This window comes from Trachymyrmex cornetzi, unplaced genomic scaffold, assembly GCF_001594075.2.
Source record: "Trachymyrmex cornetzi isolate Tcor2-1 unplaced genomic scaffold, Tcor1.1 scaffold797, whole genome shotgun sequence".
NCBI lineage: Eukaryota > Metazoa > Arthropoda > Insecta > Hymenoptera > Formicidae > Trachymyrmex > Trachymyrmex cornetzi.
This window is the reverse complement of record NW_017300132.1, coordinates 517,014-528,453: the sequence shown is the minus strand read 5'-3', so window position 1 is coordinate 528,453 and position 11,440 is coordinate 517,014. Positions and strand designations below refer to the sequence as shown.

The window sequence follows — 11,440 nt, the reverse complement described above, 5'->3', positions numbered from 1 at the left end:
TTACGCTGCACCCCAATTTTAAATTAAAAATCGTATTATGAAAAGACTAAGAGAAAAAATAATATAAATAAAACTTATTTCGGAAACTACAAGTATTTAAAATGACGTAACTTTATCAATAATATAGTCACTATTATTTAAACCTCACAATTTACAAAAGAAAATCGTAAGAATTTTCGCATTTGTAGAATTCGTTTTTAGCTAATTTGATATAGAAACAAACCACAAACCTACGAATTATGAATTTGTACTTTTTTAACTAGCTAAACAGATCATGATTTTATTAGTATTAATAAAGTGCAATAGTCAGTTTCCGAAAAATAAGGGGGTGTCACTTTAGGAGATCTATGTCAGTATCGGCGACTTTCCTCTATATATATGTATATGTATACACACACACACACACACACGCGCGCGCGCGCGCGCGCGCGCGAAACTAATTATTCGGACACAGATATTGCAAGTTTATTTTTCGGTACAGTATTACCAAATAATATAATTTTTTGAAGAATAATAGTATTTAGAAGTCAGAACTTTCTCCAGTGATTTACTTTCATCTCTAATATTAGTCACAATTATATTTTTAGATACATATATAGACTTAATCAACAAAACTATAAAAATCGCGAAATTAATTAAAAATTATATTGTTTGGTAACAACTGTACCGAAAAATAAACTTGCAATATATGTGTCCGGAGAATTAGTTTCGTGACTGTATATATACATGTATGTATATACGCTCTAATTACAATTAAAACTTTTACGTAAATAGAAATAAAGTAATGATAAAAGAGAGTAGCTAGTGAGATCGTTACCATTACCTCAAAAATGTAACTGCGTTATGAACGTTATTCAGAAGAAAATGTAACGTCGTTATTCAAGCATTAACAAAAAAGGTAACTTGTAACGGTAACAACGTTATACAAATAACGCGTTACTTGCCAACCCTGCATAACTGCTTTGTTAAACTTTTTAGCTATGCATGTTGAACTCGTATAACTATATCTATAGCTTTGCTGAATCATCCAATCTATTCTTTCCATGTACAGAATAAGTTGTAGTATTTAATAAAAAATATAGGTAATGTTGATGTTTGGATGTTATCCAAGATTTTCAATGTTATAAATAACGAGAATATTTGACTGATTTTTTTTGTAATTATATAGTTGAGCGAGAGTTAGTTGTAAGATATGTATGTCGATCTTATAATACGGTACAAAATTTAACATGATTGTATTTTGCTAAATGTTATGCAATTCCAGTTTTGTAAAGATTTTGTATGTATAATAGAAAGGCGATGAAATAATGAGTGAAAAAAATTTTAAAAATTACTCGTCGTTGGCAGGTGATTGATTTCAACCTACACTTGCTACAGGTGGCACAAGCGATTCACTTCTCTTCCATCTCCCCTCTATTCCAGAAACCGCCGATTACACCGTCTGCTGTTAAGATTTAATGGTCCCGTATAGCAGCTGTGCTACTGCAGATTTATCCTAACCGTTTTATGGACCTCGCTGTATCGTTAGGTTTTAGATTAAGAGCCGAGTAGCAGCCGGCTACGAATTCGCAAGACCACGTGGACATGCAGTTGAACTATAAAGCCAGAGAGGGTGTGGTATAATATCCTTCTCAGTACAGAAATCGTCGGTAAATTTAAAACAACTCGATCGCACGGAATATTCCTATCATTTATATTCTGTCGATGTCACGAAGCGACGGCTGAAGAGGCGGCAGCCTCGTATACCGGAGAAGCTGTCACTTTTTGTAGCACAATTTCTATGTCCGCATATAACATTATTTCTGTTTCTTTTCAATTGTATAATGCAATTCTATAATGCCACTTTGTGATGTAAAACACAGTATTGAATATGTGAGAACCTTGAAATAATAATAGTAATCGGAAAAAGAAAGATTTTAGCACAGTTGTTATAATTAATTTTTCTCGTACGTCATTTACGAGATACATATGTATATTTCTGATTAACTGAAAGATACACCTACAGTGTCTGCCAAAAATTTTCGGTCAATCATTTTATTGTTTTACCAGATAAAGAATCTTTATAAAGATATAGTATATTAGTTTTTTATATTTTTTAAAATATATTTGATATTTAAAATATATTTTAAGTTTTTATTATAACAAGAATTTTTTTAACTTACGATAATACCAGATTTATAAAAATTATTGTAAAATTATGTATTGATCGGAAACTTTTCATGATTACTGTAAATCATAGAGTAAGATAAAAGAATAAGGAATAGTATAGAACAAGGAATAGAAAAGGTATTGAGATAAAAATAAGGGGAATAAAGATTTAAAATTTTTACGAGTTTTTTTGATTCGCGTGCATTACACATACATTATATTTATATCCTTTATAAATTAATTATATATCAGAGTTATTGTCTCTCACGATATATCCAGCAATCGATTACAGCACGAGCAAGATATACAACAGTCTAGTTTATCTGTTATGTACGATATTCCACCGAAATATGCGCTTCATCAAATTTACATTAAGGAAGTCTTGAAAATTGCCAATAAACTTGTCAATAGCAGCGGTGACGTTATTGGTGAGACAAAATCCTCGAGACTTCGAACTCTTGGAGGATACCATCCTCCAAAGAAAGTCTAATGATGAACTGTCGTTAAAGAATGCCAACAGTAATCGTCTGTAACGTAATCAGTCATCGAACATCTGATCGTCTATGCACCGCAACATTCATCGTGAACCGACACCGTTATATTATACAGTCATAGCACTCGCACGAGTATCCGATTATGATATAACAGTCTGAAGCGCGAGAAATAGATTCTTTTAAAGATGACGTCGACGTGACAATAAAAACCGTCGTGCCGTTACGCGGACTTACAGGGACTCTTGTGTGCGGGGTTCTTTATTTTGAAGTAATATTATCGACAAAATCATAACGTCTTACACAATTTTCGTCCTCATTTTGATGTTTTGTTTTAGAAGATATTAAATTAGTACTTGAATTTATAGAATTTTGTACACGTGATACTTTGTTCTTTTTCTGTACATCGAGTGAAATTTTACAAAATTACATTTCAAATGGAAGTTCATTTCCATAAATTTATAGTACCATCTCTGCAATATTTTAAATTATAATCTTATTTTATATTATATGTATAATAATTTTATATGTTCACGAAATTATTTGAAAATTATTTAAATTTATTTAAATTGTTAGTAAAATTGGTCCTGATTATTGGATCCTGAATATAATACATGTGATGTATTTTTTAATCCGTAGTAAGTTCTTAAAACCTACTAAAGTTTTTGATTATTATTAGTTTTATTTTTTAAAGAATTTTTCATGTTTAATTAATTCTTAATCTGTGACGTAGCTATTTAAAAGACGCAGATCAAAGATTATTGATCGAATTTACTGCTTCTAAATTTTTTTAGATATAAACGCGTGTTGGAAACTGTTTGCTGAAAACACTGTTTTACATTGTTCCTAGACTTATCAGCACTCATATATTCCAGTTATGGTTTAAATAAGATATCGAGTGGTTGAAATTCACATATCTCTTCCTTTTACCATATACATAAGACGTACATAAGGGATTTAAATTGGTCAGTCTCTCTTCTCTTCACAAATCCGTCTATATTTTCCGCGCATATTTCTTTGGTCTCTAGTACACTATTGCCGGTATTGGTTCAAGGACCATCACTACCGTTATGTGAATGTCTTCCGTTTGTCAGTGGCCATAAATTCGTTACGCGTGGTCTTGCGTGCTCGCACGAGTTTACGTCCGTCGGTCGGTGCGACCCTTGGAACGTACCTCGAGTTCTACTTTACGGACCGGAAAGATGGATGAGAGCTTCGCGGGAGGCGAGTTGAAATAAATTTCAACGAGACGAGAGGGGCTCGCGGTAAATTTTTTTCGTTTAGCGAAACCGAGAGAACCTCAAAGGAAGAGCCAGTTTCTACTGGCTTATGTGTGCGCGGGAAACTTATTCCTTCTCTCTTTCGCTCGTGCAAAGGTATCGGCGAATTCTATTGCTGAAGCGAAGGAGGTTTTGCTCCGAACGAGGCTGGTAATACTAAAGAGACTCTCCCTCCGACCCACCTCTTTAACCTCCAACGGTACTGCACTTCGTGCAATTTCACGGAAGATTGCAACCGCTCGCTGAGATTTTGTATATTTAATCGACAATGCTGTTCGAAAATGCCGGAATAAGAGAGAAACTTGCAGACAGGTACTCTTGTGATGAACGCAACGTGATTATAAGTCAGCGAATGTATTTCTGAAAATAATTGTTATATAATTATTATAATTTGATGATACACAGAGGTAAAATTTAAATAATTAGAAAACTCAATAATAACACGCGTATCTCTCTATAAAATAATAAATTAGCATTTTTCACATCGCTCGTTTATTGCATTAATATATTACGTCAATATTTATCAATCTTTGATTCACTCGACACACGGAATTATCGGCGAAAAACGTATATTTTACTATTCGACTTGTTCGAAGGTTACTTATGAGTAACGTTTAAGAAACTACTATCGTTTGCAATATTAACTTATAGATATAATATTTTATTACATATCATATATCACTCGAAATTGTCACAACGCCACTAGATGTGTGTTAAATTTTTCAAGCTTGCGAATAAATATTTTCTCGAAACGGATAAGAATATATCGAGAAAAAATTTAGTTTGCGAAATGGTGGTCGTGAGATAAAATACGAAACCACGTTGATTTTATTAAGTAGTCGTAAAAAGGCGGGTTTAATCAATGGATTATTCAACATTACCGTACTATACAGCGTAGCAAATAACGTCGCCCCTTTTCTCCTCGTTGTAAATGCACAGGTAGAAATTTCGTTCGGCGAGATAGCGCCGGTAAATCAAAGTTTATTCGTCGTGTAAATCGCGTACACGCAGTAAAGTGCCATCGTCAAGCGGCGACAATGCTGTTGCAACAAATTGTGTGCGCATACGAGATTTGGGAGTAAACCGTGTATATAAACGCGATTATGCATGGGGCGTCGTAGACCGCGAGAATGTATAATCAACAACGTGCTATTTGTTTATGTTCCTAATAAAACGCAAACAAGATACAGCCATTATTTCCGCGTCAGTTTCCCCTCGTTCATTACAAATCCACAAATTATTATCTCGAAAATCTGTTGCAGAAACTGCACAAATATATCTTTACTTAATTATTACATAGAAAGGATCATTTTGCTGAAATATCTGAAAGTAGATACAAATCCGAAAATAGTTTTGTTCAAAGTAATTATGTAATACGCTCAAGCAATAATAATGAGCATTACCGCAAAAAGGTTTGATATTTTAGCAACCAGCTTGGACGTCTTACATAAGTATTTTCAAATCTATGTATAGCTTTTTTAGATATTTCAGTAAAATCGTTCTTTTCGTGTAAATCAATACGTATAATGTATTTATGTTGCATCTTATTATAATCTTTCAAAATTGTTCTAAAATATTTACTTTGATTCGGGATATTATATTAGAAAGGATAATTTTATCTCGAAAAGGGGATAAGATTCTCATTAAAACATAATTTTTTAATTTCGCTACAATTGATGCATATAGTGATTTTTATTAGAAACTAAACAGTTAAAAAAGATTGATCCGTATAATTTTTCATTCAAGTTTTTCTTTATCGGCCCGATTTATACATTTTATTTTAAGACGCACCTTCTTTTCACTTATTTTCCAGAATAAAGCCGTATTAATAGATCTTCGTAGCCATCAACCTATTTACTACGCGCGAACACACTGCGAGACGCGCAATTACCTACTTACAGCTCATTAAACTATTTCCCAATCTTCAATCTTGCGTACATGCAATGGTAGTTGAATCAAACGAAGACTTATGGATACAAATGTCGAATGGATTGCAATGGAAGTAGATCGATAATAGCGATCGCTCATTGTCAGTCAATTGGAAGTGTGTAAAGAGAAATCTCAGCAAAGATTTTAGTAATATATCTTATTGTTAGTAACACATTTTGTGTCACATTTATATTTGTTTAATGTGCAAAAAACATTCACTAAACATTATCAAATTTTAAAATTTATAAGTTTGTAAAATTATAGGTATATTTAAAATTTATAAGTTTATATAATTATAAGTTTAAAAGTTTATAAAGTTCCTTATGATTATATAATTTATATAATTATATGGTTATGTAAATTATTAAAATTTTATAAGAAAAATATGTGAAACTGGTTATATAAAATATAACGTTCTATATTAATTTGGTAAGATTAAGAAATTCGACTATGTTTCGTGCAAATAATTATAGATATTAATAGGATTGATAAAGAAATTAACATATAGTATTTTTTATATTTGATGTTATTTGAAATATCACTTCATTCGCGCGCGTTCTAACCAAATTATTCATTACATGTCGTATCTCGTATAATTTGAATCTTATGAATAAGTATAAGCCAAGACATTCGTGTATCGTCTGTTGTAATCCAAAATAGGACTGTCGTGATGCCACGTCGTAACGAGAACGAGAAGATATATAGGCAGTAGAAAAATTTTGTGTCGCCATCGCGTTGAATCGTTAATGAATTCGTCGTGGAACGCCCACGCTCGTGGATGTCTTAATGAAGGCAATCCAATTAGTATGCCCGCGGACAATGGAGGAGATCACGGGAAGTACGAATCTCTTCCGTACCTGTGTCCCTTTCGTTCCCGCCTCGCGCGACTTGCATTCTCAGCGTTCCCTCGTGCGAAATATGCGCATGCTTTATAGGGCCGATGAAATGTGTGAATTTAATTTCTCGGTGCTGCGGGCGCATAAATATGCATCGCGCAGCGCTCGCTCCTTCCCCGCGCTCTGATTTATGCGCGATTACGCATTTACTGGAGCGGCGACGGATTCCGCTGACCGAGGACGGTCAGCGGTTTCGATATTGTCCGGATGAACGGGAGGAAACGACATAAAAGGACCGTTGAAAACTTTAATCGATAGCCGAGCTCTCCCGATAATCCGATCCACCGTACGGATCAATTTATCCTGCGGCATCTGCACTTCAATATAGATTCCATATCACCGTTATTTTATAACAAAAACTAGCAGTAGTTTATCTTTCTCTTTCGGTATAAAAAGAAATTGGAAAGATTTTAATTTTTTACTTTTTATATTATGTTATACCGAAAAAAAAAAGTTTTTAGTATTTGTGATTATAATTATGGTTGTTACTGTTATAATGTAAGTAATAATAATTATATGTATATAGTTTTATTAATAAAGAGGAAGGTTCTATTAAAAATAGAGGAAGGTCACCGATACCGACATATCACTTTGTTTTTAGACAATATTTCTTAAGCAAAAGGTAAAAATATAACTTCAGAAACATAAATACAAAATAAAAAGTGTCTTCTATCAGATAGTATAAGCAAGTTTTATAATACTGTTAGCAATTTTACAATAATTAAGTATGAGCGTCTGACAAAATGGGCTCCAAAACCGACATAGTAGGCAATAATGCCAACATTCCTATTCTGCAAATAAAAAAAAAAAAATTCCTATTCTACAAAAAAAAAACTAATTTATGAAACTATAAACATTTAAAATGACATAATATTATCAATAATACAGTCACTATTATTTTAATTACGCAATGTGCAAAAGAACACCGTAAGAATTTTCTTCTCGGATTCATAGAATTGGTTTTTAGCTGATTTGGTATAGAAATAAGTCACAAATATATGAATTATGAGTTTGTGCTTCTTTAATTAGTTAAACAGATCATGATTTTATTAGTATTAATAACGTGTAATAATTAGTTTCTGAGAAATAAGGGAGTGTCACTTTAGGAGACCTATGTCAGTTTCGGCAACTTTCCTCTATACGTATATATATTTTTATTTTATTTACATACAATTGGTGTAAAAAATATCTACAAATTATAATAATATTATTGCGGTTGTCACGATTATTTTATAATAAGAATTATAACTAAGATCTTAAAACAATATTAATTTATAAAAATAATTGCAATTACGGTAATTTAATTACAATTTATAGTCATTTTTAGTGGCAGCTGTATATATAAATAAGTAATTGTTGACAGAACTATGTATATAATTATTATTAACATATATTACAGCAGTAATAACCATAATATGTAACATGTAATTACAGTTACAAATCCCAAAAGCTTCTCTCTCAGTGTACGTATTTTAATATTGACTTAATTATATTACATTGGATTAGCAATTTGATTATTTTAATATAAATATATTTATTTTGATGTTTGATTTCTCTCTTTTAAAATCCTGCTGAAAGCTTTCGATTAACAATAAATGATAAATGATAAAATCAGTGCTATTAATTTTTCTCGTGTCACGAAATGTATTTACATTTGTATTATGTACTGTGTCAGATAAATCGATTTCCGCGGAAAATGTTATATATAGGACTCCGGTATGTGCATCCTTTTCTCTTTCGGAGCACGTACGACGACCATGAAAGTTAATCAAGCAGTCCGACGCATCGAGTATTAAATTAATCCCAACACGTTGTGTGCAGAGCTCGCGAGAATGTAACCAGCCGCGACGGCTGATTGATACAAATTGGCATCAATTTCCTTCAATTTGCGAGGGATCTCGTAATTTTACGACGCTAGGCGGCATCTGCCGACATTGTCAGGCGCCTCGCCGGCGGCAAAGCATTTCTCTCGCACACTGTATGGATCGATGTAAACTGGTTGTGTCGTCGGTAAAGCCGGAGATATCATTTCGAAATGACTTGGATAGGTGGCGCACCTGCCACCTCTTTTCTCGATAGCTCGCTTGTGCGAGGTTTCTTTTATTGTTTTGTTATTTAAATCAACTTTGTCTGAATTGTTAATTTATGCTGATTGTAAATGCATGCTACATTGATCGACAGTGTTGCGTTTGGCTGTGAGATTAAATATCTGATCTGGTTTTACATTGATTAAAATTTCATTAAAAATTTTTGGTTTTACATTAATTAAGATTTAATACCTTAATCTCATTAATTTTAATAATAGTCATAATTTTTAATAGCACGTGTCTGGTCAGATCATTCTTTTTTCTCGTGATTAACGATTTGTTGAATGTGAATTAATCTTACGACATTTAATTTTGTTAATTTGAATTTCAAATACATTGATTCAAATAAAATGATAAGTTTTATATGTTATAATTTTCTCATTTTACTAATAAAATTTGTGTTTTCTTTTTCAGTTGCCGGATCTAAACAATCTCGATGAAAAGGTGAGTTCATGATGAAAATGGCATCGCAATAATACGTGAGTTTACATGAGAAATGCATAAATTAAATAAAAAAATTATTATTTATTGTTATGTTAAAAAACGGCGAAATTCGGTACAAATTTCAGTATAAATCTCAATATACATACAATAATTGTAGAATAAATTGTTCGATAGGTAATAGCTGTACGTTAAGTATAGACTATGCAGTTTAAATATAGAAGAAGAGGAACGTTTTATAGATGCATAAAAATTACAACGTTAATTTCATACAACAAAATGATGTTCTTACTATTATCATAAATTGACTATCATCATAAACTGGTGAGTCAACGAAATGCAGGCAATGAGAATGCAAAAAATTTTCACAACTTTGATTTAGCTGCCGTCTACCTTATCATTTATCTATTTTTGTTCACACTATTAATCGCCTCAAATTAATCATAATACGATACTAGGTATCTAAATCTTAGCTCTCCGATCTTTTATTTTTACATTACGTTGGTATACTTTATAGAGAACTTATTGTAGATAATTTATGTCTCATTATGTAAATTAAGATGCAGAAAAAAGATACCAAATATAATGCCATAAAAAAAGAAGTAAAATCAAAATAAATAATATCTTTTTTTTGCAATATATACTTGACGCCTTTTTTTTACATTTTTAATGTCTTTTCCGATAGATTTCACGAATTTTTGCTAAGTATTATTGTCGTTGTCATTTTCATATATTTACAAAATTGTTTGATTATGTAAAGATATTGCAAGATATACTTGATGCCTTTTTTTACACTTTTAATATCTTCCGGTTGATTATCATTTTCTAGCTTAGTTAACAAATATCAGTATATAATTTCGGTTTCGTACAATCCCCTTTTGTTAAACATTAAATTATAAATGAATGAATATTGTTTGAAATAAATCGTTAATTTATTATCATTTTCTAGTTTAATTAAATATACTTGACGGGAGCCGCTACCGCGTCTCCTGATTGAGTTTGGAACGATGCTTCATTGTTTTTTTTATCGAAGATTTTTATAAAGGCATTTGGAATCAAATTCTTTCAATATACATTACGAATCAATATCATGAAAATTTTGCGATGCATGGAAATTGAAAAACTTTACATTATATCGCATATTCTTGAAGGTTATTGTTTACACACACATATAAATTTTACTTGTCAAAAACAATCTCCGTTTTATTTAAAAATTTGAAGGGCAAAAGTGGAAAGAAAGTGGCGTAGACATGCCAATGCAAAAATAATCAATCCACGTCGAGAATGGTAAAATATCAAGTCGCGAAATCTATTGTTACTTTTCTCTCTTTGAATTCATTTTTCTTCGGGAGGATTCTTCGGATCTTCCTGAACCTTCATTTATATTGAATTTTTACGTAAAACGACATTCGCGAAAGAATGTTCCGCAAAGTCACGTTCGCATATCCGCGGAATGTCAGTCATCTCGTATCGGTGATAGGACCACCTGTTCCGAGGAATTGTACGCGTGTATGAGAGGAATGTCACGTAATACCTATCCTAATTATATGTGACACCATATCGATTTATTAGAATTTGGATCGTTGTTACATATGTAACATAAAACAATGACAAATCAGTCTTTTTATAATTTAGATATTTCTTTTTACATAATACGTGTGTGTTTTACATGTATATGATAAATGCAAAAAGTATTCTTACAGGTAAGATTTTTATAAGAAAAGCTTTGTTCATAGAAAATAAACAATAATTAGCATTTATTAACAAAGAGTACATTCCTAATATAAACAAAAAACTTTATTTAAAATAACTGTATTTATAATCTTAGAAGTAAATTTCTTGATTGCACGAGTACTTTTTGTGCATCTAAATAACAATTTTCTATTTTTGCTTATTATTAAGATAATATATTTTAATGATTCCACATTCTTTTAAGTAAAATAATTTTGAAAAATATATAATCTATTTTAGTCTTTATATTAATAAATTGCTAATTAATATTTATTTTCTAAAATTAAGGTTTTCTTTTTAAATATCGTTTCGTATGAACACTTTTCGCACTCATTGTATATTACATGCTTCTATATAAATCAATACATTTCTTTTTTTATTTTTTATGCATATAATAATGCATGATTAAGATCGCATTATAAAATACAATTTAATAC

The 11,440-nt window shown here is 31.3% G+C and overlaps 1 protein-coding gene across 1 annotated transcript in view; it reads left to right on the top strand.

Annotated features, from left to right (window-relative positions):
* Positions 1-11,440, top strand: part of Sesn (Sestrin) — a 211,859-nt gene that overhangs the window by 65,170 nt on the left and 135,249 nt on the right. Inside the window, exon 6 of the mRNA XM_018518881.1 lies at positions 9,246-9,275. Within this exon, the coding sequence (XP_018374383.1) occupies positions 9,246-9,275 (30 nt within the window). The remainder of the gene's footprint in view (positions 1-9,245; positions 9,276-11,440) is intronic.